The following is a 26508-nucleotide window of genomic DNA, read 5'->3' as shown; positions in this document are numbered from 1 at the left end:
CCCACCACTGGGGATGGAGGCAATGCAGCTGAGCCACACCCTAATGAGGTCATGCCGGCATCAGGCAGTCTTCTTTATCTTTACTTTTTTGGGAGGTAGGAAGTGGGTTGGAAGTGGGGGAATGAGGTGAAGAAATTTACCTAGAGACAGAAACATAGAAACAGGGAACAAGAACTCAGTGTTACTCATGTCCTTCCTTGCAAATAAATCATTATCTCCCCTCAACACATACATACCCCTCCACTGAATCCATGAAGTTTCTACTATGTATCCAAAGCCAGGCCCCATAGTCACTCACAGAACTTACTCTGAATCTAGAGCTTCAGAGGCCCCAAGGAAAAAGTAGCTCATACTTATTATCTATTATGTGTCAGGTACTGAACACTGAACAACCCTGAGATAGCTATTATCTCCATTTTATAAATGAGGAAACTAAGGCTTAGATAGGCAACCTTCCTAAAACTGTAGTGTCTACACTAAAATCCTGATGGGTATGACTCCAACACCTGTACCCTTTCTTCTCTAGCATGCTATCTCCCAATGCCAAGGGCTCATAGGAGCTTAGGAGCCCAGGGGTTCTCAAGTGACTAACTGCCTTGTCTCTGTTGGCCAAGATATCCCAGCCAAATAATGAACTTTGGCCACCTCTGCATCTAAATATGATTCCTGGCTCTCCCACTAAGTTCAGTCAACAATCGCTCTGGAGAGAAGGCATATCCCCAAGTCATCAACCTTCATTGCTTACTGGGGTATGCACGGCAGTCACCCTTCTTCCATAGTTTGAATCAGGTACCAGGAAATCTGAGTGGAAGTCTCACTTTTGTCTCCAATTTGTTGTGCGATCTTAAGGCAGCACAGTTCTCTTTCTGCGCCTCAGCTTCCCCATCTATCCAGATTCCCCATCTACTATAAGTGGTATGGCTCAAATGGCCTCTTTTTTCTCTCAGGTTCTATCATTCTACTAATTAGGTTATTTGTAAATGACTAAGAAATACAATCCCATTTCCCACCTATCTCTTGCTGACTTGGGTAACTAGTAACATATTTAGAAGAGATAAATGGGGTGCGGGTGTGAGGAAAGATCAAAAGACTTCCAGGATTCAGTAAAAAAGGTGAGTCCCTGAGTCTAAGTCAATAGGCAGTAGGAATTGCCAGCAGGTTTTAGATGGAGAATATAAAACGCTCATGTTGAAATGCGATACTGGCTTTTGCAGAGGACAGAGGGGGAGGGTACAGACAGGAAAGATTTTTTAAAGCACCTCTTATCTCATCCCAGATCTAACATAGGGCCCAATTAACAGTTCTAATAACTTTCCACAGAGTTGCAGAAGACTAGTGTGCCCAGATACAATTGGTGGGGAGAAGTAAGTTGCAAGAAACAATTCAGTCATAGGAGAGAAATAGATCCATTGAAGATGCTGAAGATGGACCATTAAGGCACAGCTAATGTGGGAGTCCGACTGGGAACAGAGCTGGTAGAGCAGCAACTGGCCTTTGCCTGTAAACAACAGCCCAGTTGTAGAGGCTCAGAGACCCAAGGGAATGAAGCAGGCACAGACTATGCAGCCAGTCCCAGAGGTTCCAGGAGTGAGCTCCTTAGCCTCTTTTTGCACCACATTGTCTGTTTCACTAATGGGATGGGTAGGGGTGTAATGAAAGGAGGATCATGGGAACCAAAATAGTTTACAGGATCTGGAGTATCTGAGAAGTTGGACAAAGTAACAGCTAAAGCGATATCAAAAGAAAGATTTCAGGATCGGTAGGGAATTTTAATCTCTCTGAGTACTGCCTCTTTCCTTATAAACAGAGAGAAATCAGATGCATATAAATTTTCCACTTCCTTAGGGTCCAGGGCTTGGAGAGATGAGGAATGTCTCTAAGCCTCCACTGACGTCCCAAAGTGAGGAAGTGAGGGTGTAGGGGGAGGAAATATGGTCTGAAGTCAGAATTGAGACTGAAAAAGAACAAAGAGTAAAACAGATGACCCCCGGAACCCAGGCTATAAGGAAATCTCCAGTTAAGGTCCACAGGGTGCTGGGAATTATTTCATCAGGCAACTCTTGGCCCCATTTCCAACTTGGAAATGGGGCCAAGCTTTGCTTGCTTCCAGCTTTGCTTCCAGCTGAGACATCCACTCCAGAGTAAGGAGAAACTTCAGTTTCTAGTGAGACAGAGTATCTAGGTCCTGGTTCCAGGAACAACATCTGTAGCTCCAGTGACTAGGATCCTTACCATTCCACTCAGAAATGACTCTATGCCTGAGAAAAAAATTCTTTCTTGGCTCCCTTTGACCCCAGACAACTCATTTGGCCTGACCTAGTTATTTCTCAAAGCTGTCTTGGAAGAAATCCTTCAGCAGCAGAAAATAATGAATGCATATACTCAGGGGAAATGGGGGGAGATACAAGTAGATGGCTGGAAGCCAAAATTTCTTTGAAGCCCCAGGTTTAATTTTAATCATTTGTGTAAATTTTATATTCTACTCCTTAAGTATCTATGTTTTAATAATGAAATAGATAACATCTACAAGTAAAATTGATGCTCCAAGATACTAAATCACATTCATCCCACAGCTCTGTGTACCTCCTAGAACCTGCCACATAGATCTAGAGGGACCAGGACCTCAGTTTATAAGATACTGGTTGTGGATTCTATTCAGCCATACAATACAAACCCCCAAAACAGACTGTGGTGTATTTTAGGGTCCAAGAAGCATAAACTGGAAAACTGGGGTCCAGTGAGGGGAAGAGATTTGCCTCTGAGAAAATCCTTACTAACTGCCAGAGGCATCTGGATATAAGGAAGAACCCCCCTTTGCCTCTCTTTTGCATGTGAAGGCTGCATACATCTGAGGTCTGTGGAGGGGAGGGGAGATCAGGTCAATTCCAGAGCTCAGAGCTCCCCTCCTCATATCCCCATACATCTATCTGAGTAAAACAAACTAGTGACATAATCAGCCACTTCAGAAACCCAAAGCAGGATTGGGAAGCAAGGCTGGAGTCTCAAGAGGAAAACTGCATGAGAAATTATGTGCAAAAGTGCATCAAAGCCCAAACACTTGTGGCCCACTGAGATCCCATTACAGGCTTGGCAGCAGCTATGTCAACCACCCACCTGAAAGCAAATCACTGCACAACTGGAAAGTTTTAGGGGGGACTGCAACCATCACTGCTTCTGCTACTCCACTGCCTGTGCTTATGTGGCTATTTGCTCTATAGCACAGAACATACTCAGCTAGGGTTCTAAGTTTAGGGACCAAACTTTCTTCCACTCAGAATGTGAAGAGGCAAAGAAAGAGGAGGTCACAGAGGACACAGCTGATACAAGGCACTGGGAAAATTGGAAATGCTATATGCCTTGGTTCAAGCCACTATACTACTTCGTAGCTATCTGACCTTAAACAGGTCTTTTCCCCTCTCTAAGCCTCAGTCCCTCATCTATAAGATAGGGATGCTACTTTTACAATAATAGATGTTAGTTATTTTATAAAATAAAAATGGAAAAGAAGAAAAGGTTGCTACCTTCAATGCAGAGTCCACAAATTCTAAGGACTTTACTGAGCCAGAAAAGCTTCCTGATTTCATGGCTCCCTTATCTGAACTCCCAGGGCAATTTCCACCTACTTATTTAGCCCTTAATAGGAACAACCAACATTAGAATGCCTGCTATGTACCAGGATTTTTACTTTACTTATTTGAGGATTAAGTAAAACCAGAAAATCTCTGAGATTAGTGTGATTACCATTTTACTGAGGAAAGTAAAGTCCTAAGAGGCTAAATGAGTCATCCAAGGTCACACAGCTAAATAGAAGGACAGAATTTGAACCCAAGGCTGACACCAAATTCTATGCTCTATACACTACCTCCATAACCAACATGAGCCTCGAGGGCATTTCTTTCACTCTTTGTGGGAGGAGAGTTGCATGTACTTTTTTTATACTTCCACAGGTAAGGAACTTCAAGTTCCTTAAGAGCAGAGATGGTATTTGATAGGTCTAGAGACTCTCCTCAAGACACAGTAGAACTTTAGTCAATATTGAGTCAGTCAAGGAATACATGAATGAATGGATGCTCTGAAATTTCACCTTTCTTCCAGAGCTCAAAGACTGTGAGGGGAGGGGGCAGATAAAGCTAGACTAGAACTAGAGCTAGACATCCTAGCTGGGGAGGAGCCAGGCAGAGGGTTCTCAAAGTGGAATGCATCGCGCTGACACCACCCCCTAGTGGCACCTAGGTAATCAAGAGCCTTCTGAAGAACCTCAGGCTTTAGAAGTAGGGGTAAGTGACAGAATCACTGTAGCAAAAGAGTTCTCTCCCCTCCCTAGCTGTGAGCACACTCACAAGAAATAAAAGTAAACCGGAGGAATTCTGGGCCCCACTTCCCTTTCCCACAAGGCCTTGGACCTCCTCAAGCTATGAGTTCCCATTGTTGCCTGTTATTTATCACTGGTGCCAAGGAGAGTGCTTCCTCTCTAGTTGGCTTCCTCTCTGGTCATCACCCAGACTTCTGGGTTCCAGGATGGCCCCAGAGCTTTTGTCAATTCCTCTCAAGGAGTCCAACTCTTCCCTCCTATGGCCCAGTTCCACCAGGAGGGCCTCCTTGAATGATGGGTCTCAAACGCCAGACAGAATGGATGTCCTCCCTTATGCCTCATCAAGTTCGAGAGAGGAGATTATATCCCTCAATGGCCTATGAATATGTACCTCTGCAGATTCTCATCCAGACTTGCCTTGGCCTTGAGAGTGCCAAAAGCTCAATTCCTTGTCTGAGCTCAAAACTTTTTTCCTTATACTTTTCACCTATGGGGTCCCAGCTCTGTCCCTTCTGACCTCACAGAACGTGACTGCCCCCTGCTTCCTATGACAGCCCCTCAGAGACCTCAAGACAGAGGACATATCTTCTCTTGAGCCTTCTCCAAGCCAAAAAGCTTCATTCACCCCAAGCAGAGTAGTGCAGTGGGGAAAAGTATAGTTTTCCAGTCAGAGCTGTATTTGAAACTCCATATCACAACTTCCTAACTACATAACCTAGGTTGTTTCACTTCTCATACGCAGGATCACTGTGAGGATTAAAGCACCTAGCCAGGGCTACTTCATAGTATACGCCAAATAAAGGATATTTCTCAAAACAAAACTGATCTTCTGGATGGGAAGTCATAAACTTCTTAGTTTTCTCCTTTTCCTCTCCCCAAGAAGTATGAAAGTTTCAAGTCTTTCAAGGGCTTTGTTCTGAAGCAGTAGCTTTGAGAACTAGCATAGCAAACTGGCCAGGGCTCCCTACCATCTGGGCTTCCCTTAGAACCACACTCATAGAATGCAAACCAAACCAACACTAACAAAGAATTACCAGGCCTTGTGGCTTTTCAAAGTTAATAAATCTCTTTGCTTAAGGATTTTTCATAATTTTTCATAATTTTTCTAAATTATGCCTTACTCACCCTCCACAGCTATTCCCTTCCAATGCAAATGGACGAAGTCCCCAGTGTTAAGGGCAGGGGATGGCATCATTTGGCCTGAGAGGGGTGGGGTTTAGAACCAGGGCTCTGGGAAGGAACTCAGGTAGAGGCCAAAGGAGACTCTGGGTCCCAGTTGAACCATAAAATCCACACTGGTTGATATTCTCCCCCAGAATGATATTGCTGTCTGAAGCAAAGGGCGTAACAGCCTACATAGCACATGGATACCTTCCCCCTTATGTCCCAGAGACAGTAAGAAGCCTGTGCAGAAAGAGATGTCCTCCCTGCTAGATAGTTCCCCTCCACTCTGGCATTTGCCAACTACTAATTATACTCAAATGAGGCATTTACCTCCTTTTTACAGAAAGGAGTTATCTGAAATCCAAATAGTGGGGTTAAAAATGGGAAAGAAAGAGGTATGAAACACAGAAATAAATGCCAGAGATAAATCTGGTTATGTCTCAACAATTTAAGAGATCGGTTAGACATTGTACAGATAGGGAAACTAAAGCCTAAAGAGGGGAAAGGTTTGTATAAGGAGAATTAGTGGTGGAGCCAGCCCTAGTGCCCAAGATTTCTAAGTTTCTATCTAGGTGCCCTTTTGACTTCACCAGGCTCTCCTTTTAAAAGCTCTCCAATTAAAAACCTGCATGCAAAGGGAGAATGCAAAACCTTAATATAATCAAAATGCTGTCATTCCAGACTAGCATTATAATCAATGAAAGCTGTATGAATGTTGGCACATTAATTGTAGTAAATGTGTGTTTAAATGTTCCTCTGGCTAATTTGTACTTTCACAAATTAAATATCAATGACTACTTATACCATTTAAAACAAAACAAACTCCAGAGAAGAAGCAAGTTCCACCTAAATCCAAAGTTAGATACTCTGAGGATCTTAAGTCCATCTCCCAACTCTAGGTGATTAACAAGACAGGAAGTGTCATGCATTTGGGACCTATTATTTATTACATCTCTATTATGTGCTGGATGCTTCACATAACACTCACTTCCCTATTGGTATTTTCTTATGGTCTTTCTCACCTGTTTCTAATTTATCCTTTTGGATTTTGTATCCTTATAAACCACTGTAACAAGCTTTTTATGAATAAGAAATGAGATATAAATAATACACTCTTTCATAACCCCACATAAAGCCTGTAAGGTAGGTGTCAGACCCACTTTTTTTTCTTTTTTGGATGAGAATACCAACCCAGAGAGATTCAATAACTTTTCTAAGGCCTAGCTAAGAAAATGAAGATTTTGTTTTCTCATCTGTTCAATAGAGCCAGTACTAATTCCAGCACTCACAGGGCTTTGAGATAGTCAAATGATATAGTATACAAAATGCCTGTCACAGTACCTGGCATACAGTTAGTGCTAGATAAATGTTAACTCTCATCTGTATTAGTCCCAGACAACAATTTTCCCACTCTATCATATGACATCAGAGACTCGGGGACATGCCAAAGCTGTCCTCAAATTTATAGCCATCCTTTTCCTTCCTTTTACATGGAGATCTGAATAGAAAACATCCTCCCCACCATCCCCATCTCCATTCTCTCCTTGTTTTTCCCCTTGTGAGTCAGGAGTACTCTTAGGAATAGAATTATCTCATTTGAATATAACCTCTTTCGTCTTTTTTCCTTCCTCTTCCCAACTCCAGCAAAGTTCTCAGACAGTAGAGGGACTCACAGAGCAAAAGAGAAAGAGAAGCAAGAGGGCCTGAAAAATTCATCAAGGTGCCATGTGGTCCCAACATCCTTTACAATGTCAGACTCCCACCTCAGCAGAGGGCTGGTGGGGAAATGGGATAATGGCCCACTTGGAGGGATCCCAGTCTCTGGAAATGGGAGCCCCATTTTCATTCCTGGAAGTTTGGTCACGGATGGCATATTCTCTTGGCTCCTGGAGAGTCTTTGAATGCTGAAAGATTCTGTGGCCCCCATCTGGCTATTATATTGTATAACACATCCTTTCTGATAATGGTGATTCACAGTGAAGGGACCTTTGGGTTTGAAATGGGAATGACCACTTCAGCATTACCTCCATGGCATGACTACAGGAGATAAAGTACCCTCCTACTGTATTCCTCACCCTCAGTCATGTCCTAAGTCCCAAAATTCCTTTGAGGGAAAGGTACACAGAGCACACTACCTCAGGGAGAATAAGTTGGTTTCTTTCTACTAGGAAACAACAAAAAAAAATGTGACAGAGGCCATGTGGTACAGTGACAAGAATGTGGGGTTCAAATCCCAGCCAGATACCAACTGGGTGAAATTAAGTTATTTAATTTCTGAGCCTCCTCATTAAAATGGAGAAGAGATCACTTACATCTTTCAGGATTTAGAGGAAGGCTCCATGTGCTAATATTTTTAGAGTATCTAACATAGAGTTATACCTTGCTCACTTCTCTTTTCTCCCATGTTCAGGACCAGGGATAGTATTAGTCAGGACAACCCAAAGTACAGGCTGCCAAAGTTAACTTTTGCCTCCTTTGTTATTAAGGCTGGGGTCAGCCTTTGTTTTGACCTATCTCAGAGGAGCAAGTAGGAGAAGAGATTCCCAAGAAGCAGTCATTGTGGTGGGAGCCACTAGGAGAAGTGGAAGAGGCTAAAGAACAATGAGTTCCTCTCTTACCTGGTCAAACAGCTGCTTGCCAGTGGTGTTGGGCTGGATGGCAAACTCCAGCTCTGCATCCATTGTGGTCACACGCACATTGATCTAGGATGAGATCAAAGAAGGCAAATTAGTGTCTGGCTCTGTGCTCAGCAGAGCGTGGGACAAGTGTCTCTGTTCAACAAGAGAAGAGAGAACTAGGATGCTAAGAACTGGAGCAACTTAGATATTGGTGGAAAGGAAGGGAGAATATTGAAACAAATAAACAATAACCAAGCCCTGGTCTCAACCAGCTTACTGAAAATAAAAAACATAGGCAGAGAGTAATGCTTACCAAGGGGCAAACACATGAATGCTAATCAGCCTACTATCAAGAGGAAGTAAGTGCTGACTGTACTTCTTCCAGGAAGCCTTCCCCACCTACATTAGCCAGCTCCAGGCCCACAGCATTCTCTCACCTCTGATCTATAGCCTGGATTATCGACAGCACTGCTCTTTGCAGAAGCAAGTTAAGAGCACGATATAGAACACTGGGTTCCAGACTTAGCACTGTAACTGGCTCAGTCTATAACCTTGGATAAGTCTTCTCTCTTTCCTGGGCCTTAGTTCCCCTCATCTGTTCAAGGGTAGTAATGGGAGAGGGGTCAACTACACTAGTTGATCTCCAAGGACCATTTCAGTGCTGACATCCATGGTTCTATATATCAACTTGCATTGTTAATGCTTCCTGTATTTATGTCTCATTGGTGCCCCTAGGCACAAGAGAGGAAGGGGGCCTCAGGAGAGGTAGGTGTGGGCAGCACAGAGGTGTACCAAAGCCAAGTCAGGAGAGGGATAAGGGACAGGGACAGGCCCAGATGAAAATAACAGGTAGCCACAACCAGGATTTCACAGGCACTAGAAAAAGCACCCTCCACCCTCCACCTTTACGAATAGATCCCCTAGCCCAGGTCAACGATAGCTGAAATTTCATCACTAGAGATTTGTTCCATTGGCTGAAAACTTGGTAGTGGTGGTAATAGTAGTAATAGCAACAATAAGCAGCAGCTTTCACATATGGAGACTTACTACTTAGTAGGCACTTCATATGCACTACCCCCATTTAATATCAACAATCACCCTGTGAAGTAGAGAGTATTATCTCCACATTGAGGATGAAGAAATAGATATTTGCCTAAAGTCACATCACTAGTAAGAGGGGAAGACAAGGTTTGAATTCAGATCTAAATCCAAACCTCACAATTTAAACCAATGTGCTAAGCTCCTCTTACATTGAAATGCAAAATGTCTCCCATTAAAATAAATCAAAAATTAATTTTTTAATTGTTGGACATTTTGATTAAGTAATCTATATGGTTTAGCCACAATATGGCTTATTATATGGTCATATAAAATATTTATGAAGAGTATTTCATGCCCAGGGAAAATAGTTCAGTAATATTAAGTAAGGAAGACTAAGCAACAAGATTGCATGAGATCAATTTTGTAAAAAGTATGCATACAGAGAAGATTGGAATCATGCCCAAGTGTTAGTCAAGTCAGGCTTTGTTTTTGGATGGTGATCTTATAAGTGCATTCTCCCTTCTTTAAATTAAAAAAAAAAAAAAGCACTAATCTACATTTTCTAGGATGTTCACATACTACCTATACTATTGGGGGAGAGACTAAAAATAGAATTGTCAAAGAGGCAAATCCCCATGAAATTATCAGTCTTTGATACCTCTGGGCCTTTCCTGAGCACAGGGGTCAGTTAGTGGGGAAGAGGAGGCCAGACAGCCATTTTGCCAGCTAAATAATTCTGATGAGGACCAGGCCCGGGGAACAGCTTTGTAAATAAATCCCACCAGGGAGCCAGGGAGGAAATCTATTTCAGGATTGACAATGGGACAGGAAAGGCCCTGAAGGCAGGAACATGTAAGGCAAGTACCCCAGTGGGAGACAACGGGCAAGGTTAGCCACCTTGACTCAGTGTTACCCTAGGCTCCCTGCCAATCCAGTGACCTCCATAGAATGGGCCCTCATAAGGTAGGGAGAATAAGGCCCAATGGGCCAAAATTTGGCCTCAACATCTAGCCTCAAATCACCCTTGAGCTGGGTCAGGGGAGACCTCAAAACACCAATGACTGAGGGGATAGGAAAGAGTGGAAAAGAGACAGTGGGCTTTTTAGTACACTGGACTTTATTCTCACCTTGGGGTTTCTGTCTTACTTAGAGTTACCTCTCCAGCACCCAAGACTCAGTGGGTAATCACAAGATGTTGGCTAAATGAACAGTACTAAGTAAGGGGATATAAGAAATAGACAGATATAGCATAGTATACAGATTCAGAGGTGGGAACATTTTACATCTTGATCTTTTGTGCCATGGACCCCTCTGCACAATCTGGTCAAGTCCATGGACCCCGTCTCAGAATATTTGTAAAAGCATGAAATAAAGTAGACACAAATAGACCAATTATATTGAAATAGTTATCAAAAGTTAATGTCTTTATTATATTAATAAATTACCTAGCACTGGGTCTTATTAGTTATTACTACTGTAATTTCAACATTGTGCTGAGCATAAATGATATTTCGAGAAATCTACCATAGCTAAATTTTAATATAAAAATATCTTAGATTTCCATTGGTGACAAAGTCACAGGTACTGCCATTGTGACTGCTTTTATTTTGCGTACATTCATAATTGAGAGAGGACGTAAATTCCAGTGAGAGTTTAGTGAAAACTAATATGTAATTTTCCTCCATCCAAGTTCATAGATCCTTCCTACTTTAAATTATATCCATGGACTTCAGGGAGGCCCGAGAACTCTAGGTTAAGGAGATTCCTATAAATTTATTTCCGTTCACCCAACATTAATGGAACACTATGTTTAAGGAACTATGGTCAGAGTAGAGCTGTAGGATCAATCCCTGAACCCAGGAGGGGGTCAGACCCCTCCCCAACAAAGGAAACCTTTTGTGGAAATAAGAAACCAGAGTTCAAAGGGGGTATTTGTACTGGTCTCTAAGGATAAGTTAGAGTTGAAAAAGGGAAACGGTAGGAGTTGGGGGAAGAGCATCCAAGTGCCCCAGATAGGGAAAGCAGCACATGTGATGGCCCAGAAGGAGAGACGGATGCAGATGGCTGTTTAGAAGCAAGCATGCAGCCCTACTCCAGGGTGAATGAGGCCCTCAGAGTGAAGAGCGAGCGGAGAAGCTGGGAAGGTAGGGGGAGGGGCTTCAAGGCTATGCTAGAAAGCTGGGCCTTAATCCTGTCAGCAATGGCTTAGCCAGCCTGGAAGTTGTGAGTAGGGTGCAGGAAGGATCAGAACAGGGGTTATGGGAAGAAAGTGCCCAGGGATGAAATTGAGTTAAAGGGTGGGACTCTAGGGAAACATTTTACAGTCTGGGAGTTCCCTTTATTTCACACTATTGAGAAGAATTTTCAGAGGAAATAAACCAGTATCTCTTGCAGATCATGTCAATCACAGGTCACGTCAATCTAGCATCTTCAGGGTCTGGCCCACAGGCCCAAATATGTAACTCAAATATTTGTTAAAGAATGTTTCTTAAATAAATCAATTGGTAGAAAAAGGACCCAGCCTGGGTTAGGAATAAGCATGTCAGACAGACTGGTGTTGTTCACGCTTCCTCCCTCCTAGAGAGGGCTCTCCTAAAATCTGAAGATGTCCAGTTGGAACATACTTCTCCAGAATCCCTGCTCAAGGTTTCTGCCATTCCACTGTGGCTACTTCTCCAGGGAGAGCAGCCTGAGGTTTCCTGAACTTCACTGTGGAGACAAATAATCTTAGGTTTAAAAAAAGAATTAGAAAGAAAAGCAAACACAAAGGGACTTCTATTCTTGCCACCACTTAACTCATTAGAAAATGTGAGTCATGAGGAGAAGGTCCTGGGTCTGTGCTCTCCTGTTTTCTGTATGTCAGAGGCAGGAGAGAGAAAGGGTACTAACACAACTGGGGCCTAAAGGTGACAGGTAGAGCAGGAGTCTTGATCAAAGATCTCTTGTTCTTCCTTAGACTAATCTGGGACCTAAGTGTGTAAGATGAGCTTCAGGCCCAGACCTACTGCCACACAGGGCCCAGTGGATGCCCACCCTAGTGGGCACCCACTGCCCTCCTTTTAGGCTTGGCCTCTGCAATCTCAATGGGAAGAAGAGGATGGTCTAGTTTTGGAGGCAAGAACCTGAAAATAAAGCCTCCAAAGTCAGCAGAAAGCTCCTAGGCAGCCCCTCAGCTTGGCAGGAGTGGAGGAGTTGGCCTGGGTAGGGTAGCATTTCATGATGTAGTCCCTAGCAGAGAGCTAAATTCCTGCCTAAGCCTGTCCCTGAGGATCCAGGCACAGTCTGAGGTCAAAGACTGTGTCTCTGGAAAACATTAAGGGTTTAAGGAACAAAAAAATGTCTGGGTGTGGCAGAGAGGGTCACCCTCTCATACACACCAGCCCTCCCACCCTTACCCCAAGAACAATAAACCCACTGTTATTTATTGAACAATTGAACACAGACACTTCCCACACCAAGCCCTTCAGTGGACACTAACAAGTCCATCTCAGTGGTCTCCCATCCAAGGCCCTCAACAAAGTGGGATCTCTCCTGTGTCACCAGATGGCTAGCCTGAGAAACAAAAATAACGAGGCCAGATGCTACCTCTGCTTTGGCTGCAGCAGCTAGGGTACTTTGGTCTTTGGGCCTGGCCAGCTTCAAATAAGGGACACTCTCTTTCCCTAGAGACACGCGCACCCAGGTGAGTAGCAGCCAGGCAATAGTGAAAAGATCAGGTCAATGTTTCTCCTCACTTGCCCCATGTCACTGAAGTACAAGGTAGCTTTTTCCTGGAGAGGAGTTTAGGGGAACAGAGGAGAAAACAGAGAGAGTCAAATAATCACAAGTAACTTGCCTGAAGCACAGACCTGTAAGACTGTGGAACTGGCATTACTGGCCCCACTTAACGTATGAAGAAACTGAAGTGCACAGAGGCATGTGAGAGAAGGATGGAAATGAATACTGAACACTGAAGTTACTGAGTACCAACTATGTGCCAAGCCCTATCATCCACAGTCTTATTTAACATCACTGAAGTCCCATTTACTCAGCCAGTAAGTGGTGAAAATGGGTCTTCTGGATATTCCTGGAATTCCTTCCACAACTCCACCTACCTCTCTGATCATGCTGATTGCACTGCTATCTTCAGACACCACCTTGGCAACTATTTTGGCCAAGGCCAAAACATTTTGGCATAGAAAGCTTGGGCACATCTGGGAAGCACTTCTTGGGAAGGCCCCCTCACTTGGGCAGAGCTTGTGAGTCAGCCAGCTGAGTCTGAGCTCAATGACCTCACCCCCTCACCTGCCACCTCCCCATTCTCCTCAAGGGGCCACCCCCTCTGGGCTTTCAGTGGAGCTGCTGGTATGGAGAAGGCAAAGGTAAGAGAAGGAGAGGGGCCAGAGGTAGGACAAGCCCTACACGGGCAATCTCAGAACTTCAGTCTCTTCTTTGGACAGAGAACAGTCACCACGGTGTCACACAAACTGCCTATCTCCATTATTTAGGCTCCAGTACCCACCATTTCCTGCTATCAGAACTGGGGCCAGGGCAGGGCAGCACCTGGTCTGTCTTGCCTCTCGTGATGACAGCACTGCCTCAAGCAGCCTTTTTCCATAAGGGGGAAAACAAGAGTTGCTTTGAATCTATAGCCTAGGAAGCATTCTTCTCCTACCCCTCCTTCTGACTCACTCACTTCCCAGCAACTCTGCCTCTTCCCTGTTGACTTGGAAGTAGTACCTGGTACAATTATCTGCTCTGACTTCTTCCTGACTATTTCCAGACCCTTAACACTGCCCAGCCTGCAAGCCCTGCCTGGGGTTAACCCTTCCTATGCCTTCCTATGTGCCTTTTCCTGGTAATTTCTAGAAAGGAGAACCACAGCCAACTCCACACACACCCATAATTTAATGGATCAGCAGTAATTCTTCAACCACTCCAACTGCTGCAAAGGACATGAGAAGTAAGTGTCCCCTTTCACATGCTTTGGCCCAGTCCTGCCCTCCAAAAGCTCCCCAAGGACCATTTCAACTGAGAGACAAGGGCATATTGGAGACTGGGTATTACTCACCCAGTTATCATATATTTGGGGGAATAACCCCAAACATAACTAACCCCTCTTAGCAATGAGAACATAACTACCTTGTCGCTATGGGAGGAGAGCTCAGGGCAGAGGCCAAAGCTGAAAAGGTCAGAAATAGGTTACCTTAGCAAACTGCAGCTTCCCTATTAATCCAGCCTTAATTGCACACAGCCTTCTGCTCAACCCCAGGCTGAGGTAGAGTCCCCCTCTTCCCGTCAACACACGAAAAGTCATGAAGGAAACTGGCTCCCCACTGTTTTCACCTAACTCCAGGACTTACTTTCAAAATCAGCTCAGCCAAACCATACCCCAGGAGAAAACAACACCCACTCTCCTACCCGCTACTCCAGCCCATCTCTCCTTCCTAAGGTAGGTACAGAGGCTGCCCCACCAGCTCCTTAGCATAGCCGTTTCACCTCTTTACACTTTCTCAAGATTTCAATCCACGCATCCTAAAATCTCATCTGGCTCCTCCAGAATAACACCATTCTGAACTTCTCATCCCTGCTCTTCAAGAGAATAAACAGTCCAGAATCCAAAAACTGTCAGACCTGGAAGGGACCTCAGAGATCATTTGATTCAAACTGCAATATACTGCTTGGAAAACTGAGGTCCAGAGAAGGGGAGGCACTGGCCCAGGGTCATACAGCTGCTAGGCAGTGTGAGAACAAGGACTGAAAATTTGCCTCTTGGTCCACTGGCCTATTTAATAAGCCATAGAACCACTCTGGCACTTAGAAAATAGTAGACACTTGAGACAAACTATTGTTGATCTGGAAAGACTATGTGGAGGAGGCTGGACCAGCTGGCTTCCATGAAAAACTGCAAGCTGGCTCTGCTTGGAAGTCTAGCTTTTGACAGAAGGCAGGCCTAACTTTCAGGCTCTGAGACACTCACCACCACTCATTCTAAGGAATAACAACATGGAAGGAAACTCAAAGATTCCTTGTTTCTAAAATTATTTTGCAAAAACTTGGATAGCAACAGATTGGGAAGGTCCCCAATAGCAGGCACAGCTAAGACCCAAGCTGGAGGTTGGAGGAGGGGGAATGCAGCAGGAAAAGAGGCAGGGAATTTAAGGAATGGATTTATATCCAGGTAGCCAAGAACAACACATTCTTCAATCTCCATAAAACTTTGAAGATGCTGAAATAAAAGAGGAGAGGGCCCATCATTAATAAAGAAAATCTCCCAAGCAGGTGAAGCCCCTCTCTGGGGCCACACCCAACTGGGCTTCAGTCTTTCCTATCAATTTCCTGCTTGGCCTGGCTTCCTGCCTGCAAGTTTCATAGGAAGTATTTGGAGACTGGAAACACAGACCATTTTGCAGCTGCCTGGAGATGCCAATTCTGCACAGAGTACTAGAAGAGAGCTTTACTCTCCCTGCTCAGGAACACATCCCAGCAACCTCTAGCATCACAGCTCTGGAGCACACTGGAGCTGATCCAAACCTCAGCTTGGGTTCCAACCATTGCTCATGGGATTTTTGCCCTGTCCTGTGCTCCTGGGTGTTAAAATCACTGAAGCCAGGATCAGTCAACTATGCATGGGCAGGGAGAGGCTTCCAGGCCAAGTCAAAAAGCTCTGTTTTCAACCCCAGAGCTAGGCTAAGGTCAGCTTCCTGCCAACCTTGCTGGTAAGCCAACGGCCAAACCTGGTACCTGGGGAACCTACAAAATTAGAGCCCTCATCCCAGAAATAATGGTCTCATCTCTTTGAAGAGCAAAACATGGTACAGTAGAAAGAGGTTTTGGAGCCTCTTTGACCTTCCTCTTTCTGAAACTCAGTTTCCGAATTTATAAAACGGGTCTAATAATATTAACCTCAGAACAGGCTTATTGGGAGACTTAAGTTAAAATACTAGACATGAAAGTACTTGGCACATCATAAGCAGAATGTGATGATTGCTAACCCCTCCTTTTTAAGCCATATTATTACACATATCTTACCTCTTAGTAATGATTTAAAACAAAAACATGTTGGACTACAGAGGGCTAGGGGCTGCCCAAAAAGACCTCCAGAGACCCCTTCCAGCATAAAGGTCACTTTCACTTTGGCAGCAAACTCTAAACTGTGATTAGATTTCTAGATGGTTAGACAGTGTGAAGCCATGCACATCAGGTAGACACATATATATCCTTGCATTATGGTAAATTCTTTCTCTCTTCGGAGAGATGGGGATTTCCCCCAAGAAGCAAAGCCCTGGGGGGAAGCAGAACACAACAGAGTGCTTACGCTACCTTGTCCTTTTCAAAGGCTGCCTGATCTTCCGTCCTCATTCTGGGCTCTTCCTCGCCATTTTCTCCAATCATGTCTCACCAACATCCACAAGTCCCCACCCCCTCAACACAACCCATCAGGACCTCCAAATTCCTTCGGCTAGTATCCAGAAAAATCACAAACTAGGTCTGAAAACTGACTCATCAGAATCACCCAGGGAAATTTTTAAAATACAGATTCCCTGGCCTCACCCACAGAGATTCTGATTTATTATATAAGAAGCAGGGCCCAAGCATCAGCAGTTAAGACCTTCAGATAATTCTAAGGCCCAGCCAGATTTGGGAACCTCTGGCACGGAATACGGTTCCCTGAACCAAACAGCCTCTCAAGGCTAGAGAGATGCTTGATAGAAGAGAAACATAGCAAACAGACAGCAACTGCTGAGACATCTGGGCCACTGGACCTGGTGAATGGCTCTCCAGAGTTGAACACAGCCCACTTCCACAAAAGATCAGGGATGCAATCAATCCTGCTACTGCCCCCGAACCCCTCTGCAGCCTGGTCTTCCTATTTGTAAAGTAAGGCAAGGATTATCCTTGCCCCTCCCTATCTAATAACATCATTCCTCACCACCACAGACACTTTTGTGCACTAAAGCAATATTTCTGTTGTAGGAGGAACACAGCTTTGTATTCGGAAAACCTGAGTGCAAGATCCAGCTCCACCAATAATAAGCCATGTGCTCTCCATCTTCCCATAGAGAAACGGGCACAATGATGCCAACCTGGCAGAGTGTTGTGCAATGCTAACGTGGTGTTTCCCAAACTTAACTAATCATAAGAATCATTTGGGGCACTGATTTAAAAACCCAGATTCCTGCATCCACTCCAAACTCTCTCTCCAGACTCTCAGACAAACAGACTCTCCAGAGGAGCTTGGGAAGTAGTAGTTTTGCCCCAGGTGATTCTTATCCTCTGGGAAGCTTAAAAAAAAAAATCAGCTGGCACAGATGCTGTTGTGATGAGATGAGAGGTAGGACCAGAGGTCTGGTCCTCCAAAATGCTTTCGAGCCCAGAGATCCTCATGCAGGGACATTGAGGTTAGGACCCAGCAGAACAGGCTCTGGACCAGGCAGGAGAGGGAAGAGAAGACCTTGGAATTCCAATCAGAAAGCTAAGTGCTTTCTAGAATGGCCAAATCCTCCGTCCATTGTCCAGAGTCTTCCACCATCCTCTCATCTGGTTAAAAATCAGATAGTGGGAGGAAACAGCAGGTACAGATCCCTCACCAGCCAAAACACATTGATGAAAGTGCTCTAATTAGAGCCCCTAATCAAAATGCCTTCTTGAGTTCTCCGCCCCTTAAACGTTCCACAGTCACTCTTTCCCTGGGAGAACTTTCAGGCAAAGAGCAGACCTTAAATGACACTCTCTCTTTCCCGGATGCTCTGGGAACTTGGAGAACAGAAGAGACGTGGTGAGAGGATGCTGTAATTGCATACAGATGTGAGCATGTTGAGCATGAGTGAGGGTGGGAGTCTAAGATGGGTGTGATTAATTAACTGGTCAATTAGCTGGTTCCAGTGCACTGGAACTAGCTCACACTAGGGCTGATGATATACATCTCTTCATAACTGTTCCTTCAAGGACCTCATGTTGGTAGGTTGAAATCAGCCATGGTGAGAATATTTACACCTCAGGGATGCATAAACAGTGCAATCTTGGCTTCACCAAAAAAGTTCGTTGTTAAACATTTACCAGCCATGAGACACATGTGATGTAAACATCCTTAGGCCCATCTTACAAATGGGAAAACTGAGTCTCAATGAAGGGAAACAACTGCCATCTTCTAGCTGCACGATCTTGACCAAGAGCTAGATCTGTCTGACTAGCAACAAATCTCCGGCTCTCCCTAACAGCACCCCAGGGGAAGAGAAAGCCCATCTTGTCAACAAAAAAGTGGCTGACCCAAAGGGCTCCTCCATCAGCTAAAAGCCAAATAAGGCCACCTAAGTGTGCCTGGTATACCACCAAGGAAAGCTGGGGATAAAGAGCCCAGGACTGAGACATGAAGGCAACAATAGACAGTCCCATCCTAACCAGAGGAGGGAGGCTGGAGTCGGGCAGGGAATAAGTTGGAAAGCCCCTGTAAAAACCACAACACATTCTTAAGGTCCCTTCACAAATATCTGACAGACAGTGTGGGCTCTGGAGGGAGGTTCTGGGGCACTGCAAGTCCCTAGACCTCCTGAAGCCTTAGTTTCCCTATAAATAGACCGAGAGTAATAATGCCTAGCTCACACAATTGTTGTGAGGACAACATTATCTCCTTTACTTATAGGAAAGAACCTGGCTTGCCACCTAGCATGTATTAAATGTTTAATTTTAGTTCCTTTCTCTTGCAAACTCATTATCCAATCCAGATTCTTCCAGGGCCACTGGCTCACCCTTATACAATAATAATCCTAGCCTCATGTGCACAGTGCTTTACAGTTTAAAAGACACTTGTCCACATGCACCGTCGCACTAAATTCAACTCTGTATGAAAGGCAGGGCAGAGACAAGCACCATTTTACAGAAGGGAGAAATGGAGGCTCAGTGAGGTAAATAGCAATTTGCTCAAGTGTGAAGGAAACAGCACTAGAACCCAGGTCTCCTCAATTACTAGTACACTGTCCTTTGCCCTTCCAAGTTTCTGTTATTTAAGGATACAAGAGGGTCCTTCCAATGGCTTACTTATCATTTATTGCATCCAAGAAACCTACTGGCCTCTGGCCTCTAGCTCTATCTCAGGATACTATAAGAGGGTCTCTCTTTGGGATGGGAGAAGATCAAGGAAGCACAGGGTGGAGACAGTCTTTCTTGTGGTAGAGGGAGACACACCATTAGCTGGGGACAACCAGCCAAGAACAGTGGGCCAGAAATTGATTCTGGGTCTAGTTCCAGTAGCTTTGGGATAGTCCCTTCCCTCTCTAGGTCTGAGTGTCCCCAACTATACTGGGTAGGTCTTGATCAGTGCTTTTCAATTTTATGACTTTTTTAAGCAGCTTCCTGTCTCTTCACTCTCCCAAACAGAAAATCACATGAAATTTCAAAAAATGAAGTACATAAAAGTAGAACTGTTCTGGCTGAAGGAGGGCTACAGCTCCCCAGGCAGCTTAGCCAAATACAGTTTGCAAACCACTGGACTAGCAGCTTGGGGGAAGGGAGAGAGCACCAGGTCTAACTTGCTAGAATTCATCCTAAGTCCGCCTCTGATTCCTTATAGGACTTAAAGGACCCTCTGGGCTTTAGTTTCCCCATCTGTAACATGAGGTAGTTGGACAAGTTGGACTCTAAAGGCCCCTTCAGCATTGTGATTCCAGGAAAAGGGAACCCAGCAATCCCCACAGTAGAGAATTGTGAAGAGTCCAACAAGAGTAAAGCCCCATCCCTACGCCCTGGAGAGACCCTCAGACTCTAGTGACTCTGAACTTAACTCTTCAGGCAGTTCCTCAACCACTGGGTAAATGGCGGCTGGGTGAGTGGGCACACAGGCAGGAAGGCGGGCGCCCCACCCTCCCTTGCACAGGAAGCTAGCTACATCCTCTTTTCCCCACCCCAGGCAGTACATCTCCAAAGGTCCCCAGCAGAAGTAGTGGGGGCAGGGAGAAGAAGAGGATGGGGCCTGAAAGGAAACTGAGCATGCAAATCACCTCAGCATGCTAGGGAGCCATCTGGGGGGAGGGGAATGACTAGGGCCCTGGGAAAGAGCAAGAAAGAAGCCCCATTCTCTACTGGGGCCCAGCTTCCCTGACAAAACCTTGCCAAAATGGCCTATGGCTGCAGGAGTCATATGGCACGGGCTGGTACAGTAGGGAGCCTGGGCCCACCCCCTCCTTGCCATTGAGTTTCTCCAGCCTGAAGAGCTGGGCCTCATTCACAGGTGTTTACAGTTCTTTCTTAGATAAGAACACAGACATGTCGTGGGAGGGTAGGTGTACACATGAGAGAACACTCGAGAATACAGGGGCTTTTCATGCCTCTCAAAGCCAAGGAGGCAGGCAACAACCTGCATGGCCACACCACCAGCCCTCTTTCCCGAGCCTACCCCCATACCCTGTGACTGGGGCCCAGCCCTCCCCACATCCTGTTCTCAGAGAACACGTGGCTGCCTGGGGAAAGATAATGTCATTACCACACTTCCCCTCCCTGGAGGAGGCTATGGTAGGCTAGGGAGGGGAGATGGAGTTCTCTGCTTGATCAGGCTAAATAATCTGCAGTAAATCTCCCAGTTTTACAGACACGGACAGGAGGGGCGACCAGCTAACACTGGGAGGACTTTCCACAGTGGAGGATCCATGCCTCGAGACAGATGGTAATGGTCCAAAGTACCTCTGAAAAAATGAATTTTCTGGAAAAAACACAAATTGGCAACTTTTCCTACATTTGGAGACTGGAAGACAATATGCCAATGCTCTTCCTTGATTAGTGAACGAGAAGATGCAAAAATACAATAAACTAATTTTTTAAAAAGGCTCCCAAACACCACTCAAGTCTCATTACACATGGGTTTTAGATACCAGTATCAGCATATCTGCTAAAGCAGCATGATTTGAAGACAGTCTTAATGGGCCTAGAGTGGCTTTGGCCACTCCAAAACAGAAAATGACTTTAGACCCATAGGAACAGCTCCCCCAACAAACTCAGAGGAAGAGATGGTGTGGGGGTAGCACAGCCTGAGCCCACTCATTGCTCAATTTTCCTTCACTCCTCTCAGATCAGCTGACTCCGTGGCTCCTTCTTGTCTTCCCTTGCCAGACTATAAGTAGCAAAGAATGTGGCTGAGCATTCCATCTGAATATTCAGGGAGGCCCTCCCTCATCCATGGGGAGAAGTCAGAAGGCAGATGCCATTCCACAGCATTGCCTCACTAAGGAGGCACTGCCTCCACATCACTGCCACACACCTTCTGTGTGGCATGATCCTTGGCTAGGCTTGTATGGGGGACCTTGGCTGACCACCCCTAAACAGGATATCCCCAGTCCCACCCAGCCTGCTTCTCCCCCACACCTAATCTTACAGTCCAATCTAACTCTTGCCCCCATCAAGGAAGGAGGTTTATCACATAGGCCTTAAGAAAATACCAACTCTTAACTCCCGCCTCCAGTAGATGTACTGAAGGCTGAAGAGTGGCCTCATACCTGCCCTAGGTATCTGTTTGTAGCCACTAGCTCAGTCTTCATTTTTGTCATGGTCCTGGAAGCAGAGGTATAGAGCACCCAAAAAAATGCCTTGAGGTCTGTAGAGCTATGATTGTTTAGGAAAACTCTCCAGGAGGGGAGAGGAGTCGGTAAGAGAACAGGAACATGACATCCAGCTTATTAGTTTATTAATTTTGGTCCCTACATTGATTGATATAACTTCTCTAAAAGCTGGCTTTGTATTGTTTTGAGTTGATAAAGCCACATCTTGCCCTCCAAACCACAAGCTCAGCTACCAATTTACTGAGACCAGTAAAAACTGTTTAACCTATCCAGCCTACAATACCAGGGTGTTTAGCACCCCTACCACCACAAACATATAATCTTCACACCCCCTAATGCTGAGGTGAATATGCATAAAACCACTCACCCCTACACACATATACACATCAGAGTTCTCTGGGTGGAGTAAGAAGGCTTTCCTCCACTGTCCTAATTTGGTCTATTTTCTTCAGAGAGCAGCAGGAAAGAGGCCTACCAGAATCTCTATAGAAATTACCCAGCAGCCTCCCCAGTGGCCCAGCAATAGACATTGTTTCATAATCGAAAGTTTACCCTAAAATTTTACCTACAATTCTAGTAAGACCTAGAAAAGCAAATAGAGCCACCTCTTACCTACCTCAAATATTTTATAAAGGACCCGGACACAGTCACATATACACACATGCCGGTTTCATATACCACCAAGTTATCAGACATCCTGTATGGACCAGGCCTCGGGATGATTCTAATTCTTGCACATGTGCCTACATGAAAGAGAGTGAGTAAGCAAGTGTGTGAGATTAGTTTTTGTTGGGGGGAGTGACATGAAGACAAGTGAATGGGTGATTACCATTCTGTACTGCACGGGCAATGATAGAGGTAATCAGAGGGAACTGTGGAAACCTAAAGGGGTACCCAGGCCATAATGGAGAAGGTAGAAAGACAGAAGGTTTCTAAATGAAGAGCTGACCTGTCCTGAAGGATAAATAAGATTATCACAGGAGAAATATGTTAAAGGGAAAGGGAAGTTCATGGTATTCCAAGTAGAGAAACAGCACGTACAAGGACACAGAGACAAGAAACAGGATGTATGCCCTTCAAATACCACACAGAAATATTCAACATGCGAAAACCCTCCAAAAGCACAAAGTTAAGGATCAAGGCCTTCTTTCCCAGCTCCTTGACCCTCTTCCCAGAATCTATCAGAAGAGAATAAATTAGAAACTTTTCCACCACACCACAGTATTTGGTGCTAGCTCACCAGATTTGGGGAAGAGGTGTGCCACAGGCAGAAACAGAAATCCCTGAAGACAAACCCAGACAAGGTGGCCTAATATACAAGATATAGACAGGAAGCTAATTCTGTTCTGCACAGCCCCACCGAAGCACCAGCTTAGCTTAATGAGTACTCCCTACCCTAGCTCCCACGAACCTCGAGGGAACTGCTCTTCAGACCTCAAGGGAGCCTACTACAACCCACTTTCAGTCCACATGGAAAACCTATCTACCTACAGATAGACCTGGAAGGGTGACCAGACTAAGATCTCCCCTGTACCCACACCCCACCACCACACACACACACACACACAAAGAGGAAGTGAAAGCTACAAGCACAGCAAGGGCTTGGGGTGGGCCTCAGCCACAGCTGCCTGGTTTCTGCAAAGGGGCGGGGACCCATTGATTTCACAAACTGTTTTGCCCTCTTAAGCAAGGGTTCCTCTAATCATTTTCTCCTCTGCACATCCTCTATTCTTCCCACCCCATAACCATCTTGTTTAACCTGGGTCTCATATACCTCTTCTCCTTTTCCCCTACTCCCTCATCCTGGGACTTTCAAGGCTCCCCAGAACTGGAGTTCCTCTTCACCAAGCAACAGACACACCCATGCAGATTCTCAGACTATTTCCCCACAACAAGCTGCAGCGGAAGGCACAATGGGGCTTGCCATAAACTACGCCAGTCATTGGCATCACTATTTCAAATATCAGTTTCCTCATGCATTAAAAAGAAAAATCAGATCGTGCAGTTCAGGAAGCACACTTATAAATTAGAGGCAAAGCCTAACTAGGGTCCTAAAATTCTTCGATCTCAAATACTTAAAGAGGATGAAATACAATGAAAGAAATTAAGAGAACTGGGGCATTTATCAAGCACCTTCAATACGCCAGGCACCCTTCTAGGTGTACTTTCACAGTCGTGAGCTCTTTTCTCTCTCATAAATCTCTATGAAGTGGCTATCATTATTGTCCCCATTTTAAAGATGGAAAACTAAGATTCAGAAAGGTTAAATGCCTTACCCAAGGTCATACAGCTATAAATAATTGTTGAAAATGATTCTACGTAATTGGCCTACTTCATTTATCTTATGGCTACCACCCTCCTTTCTCTCAAGTCACCTTGAACAGTGCTGACTAGACCCCCAACCAAAAAAGTCATGGGACAACCTGAGACGACTCTACTTGGAATGCTCACCACTAATTGTCACCGTAAAACCATTTAAGCTAACCTCACTCACTGAATAGCCACAAATTTGCTTCAGTCCTTAAGGGTCAGAAACATCTTTGCATATTCTACAAGCCTTCTATACCATTGGGGAGGTACAGGGCTTTGAGGACATTAGGGAAGGGGAGAGGAAGAGCAGCCCTGGTAAGTGCTATTTACCCCCTTGTGCTCTGGTTATCCTTGGTCAGGAAGCATAGTAATGGAGTCTCCCAGGCCTAGTAGCCTAAGAGTTGAGTGGGCATCTACGATCCTAGGTGTGTTCAGAGAAGGGTAGGCACAGCAGAAGGGAGAAAAGAAGGCATTCCAGAGCAGATCTGGCACAACTCCTCTTAGAACCCTGACCTTTCCAAGAGAGTGACTCAGCCTTGGCACCATGCTCTCTCCATTCCAGGATTCCCAAAGACTAGACATGAATGAGCTTGGGTGCCCAAATAAGCATGTACCCACATAAACACAGAACAGCTAACATAGTGCAAACCCCCAAAACTGGGTGTAACACTACAGATGGAGCTGGGAATGCCTTCCTGTCTAGGTAAGCCTATCATTAGAGCTATACTTTAGTATCACCCCTACAACTCCAAACAGGTTCAGTGTCTTGCTCCAAAAGTACCCAGGATTCCTTCTGTTCAGGCATGGTCTCTCAAGAACACAAAAGAGGCAGCTTCTCAAAAAGCCAGGCCTGATTTTAGGAGGCTAAACAAAGCCAGGGATGAAGTGTGGGGGAAGGAACAGGGAGAGCTAGCCCCAACTCCGGAATTCCCTGTTGAGTACAGCTTTGGACTTCTGTGTTTTTGTTTTCAAATCTCCCTAATTACTACCAACAGCAGCTGAGTACTTAACAGATTTGTGGCCATCTGGGATGTAAAACTGTCTTACATAGGAACAGTGAGGTGCAGGAAAGCATCATCTATCAGGTTCTTTCCACTCCAAGAAGGATACAATTTTAATTCTAACCCCTGGTGACTGTAAGCCCAAGTGTACGCAAGAAAGAAACAGAGTGGTCTGGTTAGTTAGTAACCAACATGGAAGGGCTGGCTACAAGCAGCCCAATCATAAACCAGGATTCAAAGGCCTACCATGTGCTTGGTTCAGGAAAGAGGTGACTATAAAGGAGTCATGAGTTTATAACAAATTGGCATACAATGAATTGATAGTATAAAGCATGGATTAGCCAGCCCTAGTGATCTAGTGGTTAAGATTCGGCACTCTCAGTGCTACAGCCCAAATCCATTTCTTGGTCAGGCAAGCATACCACCCATCTGTTGGTTGTCATACCGTGGTGGCTGTGTGTTGCTGTGATGCTGAAAGCTATGCCACGGGTATTTCAAATACCAGCAGGGTCACCCATGGTGGACAGGTTTCAGCGGAGCTTCCAGACTAAGACAGACGAGAAAGGAGGACCTGGCCACCCACTTCTGAAAAAATTGGCCATGGAAATCCTATGAACAGCAGTGGAGCATTGTCTGATATAGTGCCAGAAGGTGAGATGATGGTGCAAAAAGACCAGGCAGGGTTCCACTCTGCTATACACAGGGTAGCTAGGAGTCAGAATCAACTCGATAGCACTAACAACATAAAAAGCATAGACTACCAGGGGTTGGCAAACTATTTCTGTGGGCCACATATAGTCTCTGTTGCATATTCCTCTTTTTTTCATTTTAACAATGCTTTTTAAAATGTCAAACCTATTCTTACAATACATACAAAAACAGACCTCACAGGCAAGTCTACCAATTTCTAGACCAGACCAAACTGTCAGGCTAGTAATTACACTATCTGCAAGCCCTCAAACCTGGACTAACAGCTCTCTTCACATTCTACTTTCCATAGAAGATGCACAGCAATGGTCTTATCTGAAAGTTAGCCAAAGATAACTGGCCCAGACAATCATACACAGTAGCCTATTCCCTTCCCAAGTAAGGGCATTGGGAAAAAAAAATAGGCAATAAGTTTGGACCACTATCCATCTTTCACAAAGGTTCATTCATATACTGGAAAGGCCCTGGATCAAGTTGATCTAGCAGGCCCCAGGTCAGGGGCTGAGCTATAGATTGCCTGGCCCCTAGGCTTCTGGCTCAAACCTCTGGCCTTGAAGAGCAAGGGGCATGCATGAAGAAGTAAGAAGGGGCCCTTCCCAGCTGGCCTATTAAGGGCTCAAGAAACAGCCCTTATCTATCCCCTTAGAAAAAGTGTGGAAAATAAAAGAAAATAAAGTTGGAGATTGCAAACTCAGTGGGAGAGGGAGCTAAGAATGAAACTAATGCCAACCAAAAAGCTCCAAGGCTAAAGAACTCCGTCAGTGGCCAAGACTGTACATGAGCCTTTCTCCTCTGGACTAGGTTTAGGATCCTCCAGGTCCAGTTAG

The 26508-nt window shown here is 45.0% G+C and overlaps 1 protein-coding gene across 1 annotated transcript in view; it reads right to left on the bottom strand.

Moving 5' to 3' along the window:
- Positions 1–26508, bottom strand: part of MSN (moesin) — a 61783-nt gene that overhangs the window by 15778 nt on the left and 19497 nt on the right. The window contains exon 2 of the mRNA XM_014850201.3: positions 8095–8178. Within this exon, the coding sequence (XP_014705687.1) occupies positions 8095–8178 (84 nt within the window). The remainder of the gene's footprint in view (positions 1–8094; positions 8179–26508) is intronic.

The sequence above is a fragment of the Equus asinus genome, chromosome X (genome assembly GCF_041296235.1).
Source record: "Equus asinus isolate D_3611 breed Donkey chromosome X, EquAss-T2T_v2, whole genome shotgun sequence".
NCBI classification, from domain to species: domain Eukaryota; kingdom Metazoa; phylum Chordata; class Mammalia; order Perissodactyla; family Equidae; genus Equus; species Equus asinus.
This window is presented reverse-complemented; position numbering and strand designations above follow the sequence as displayed.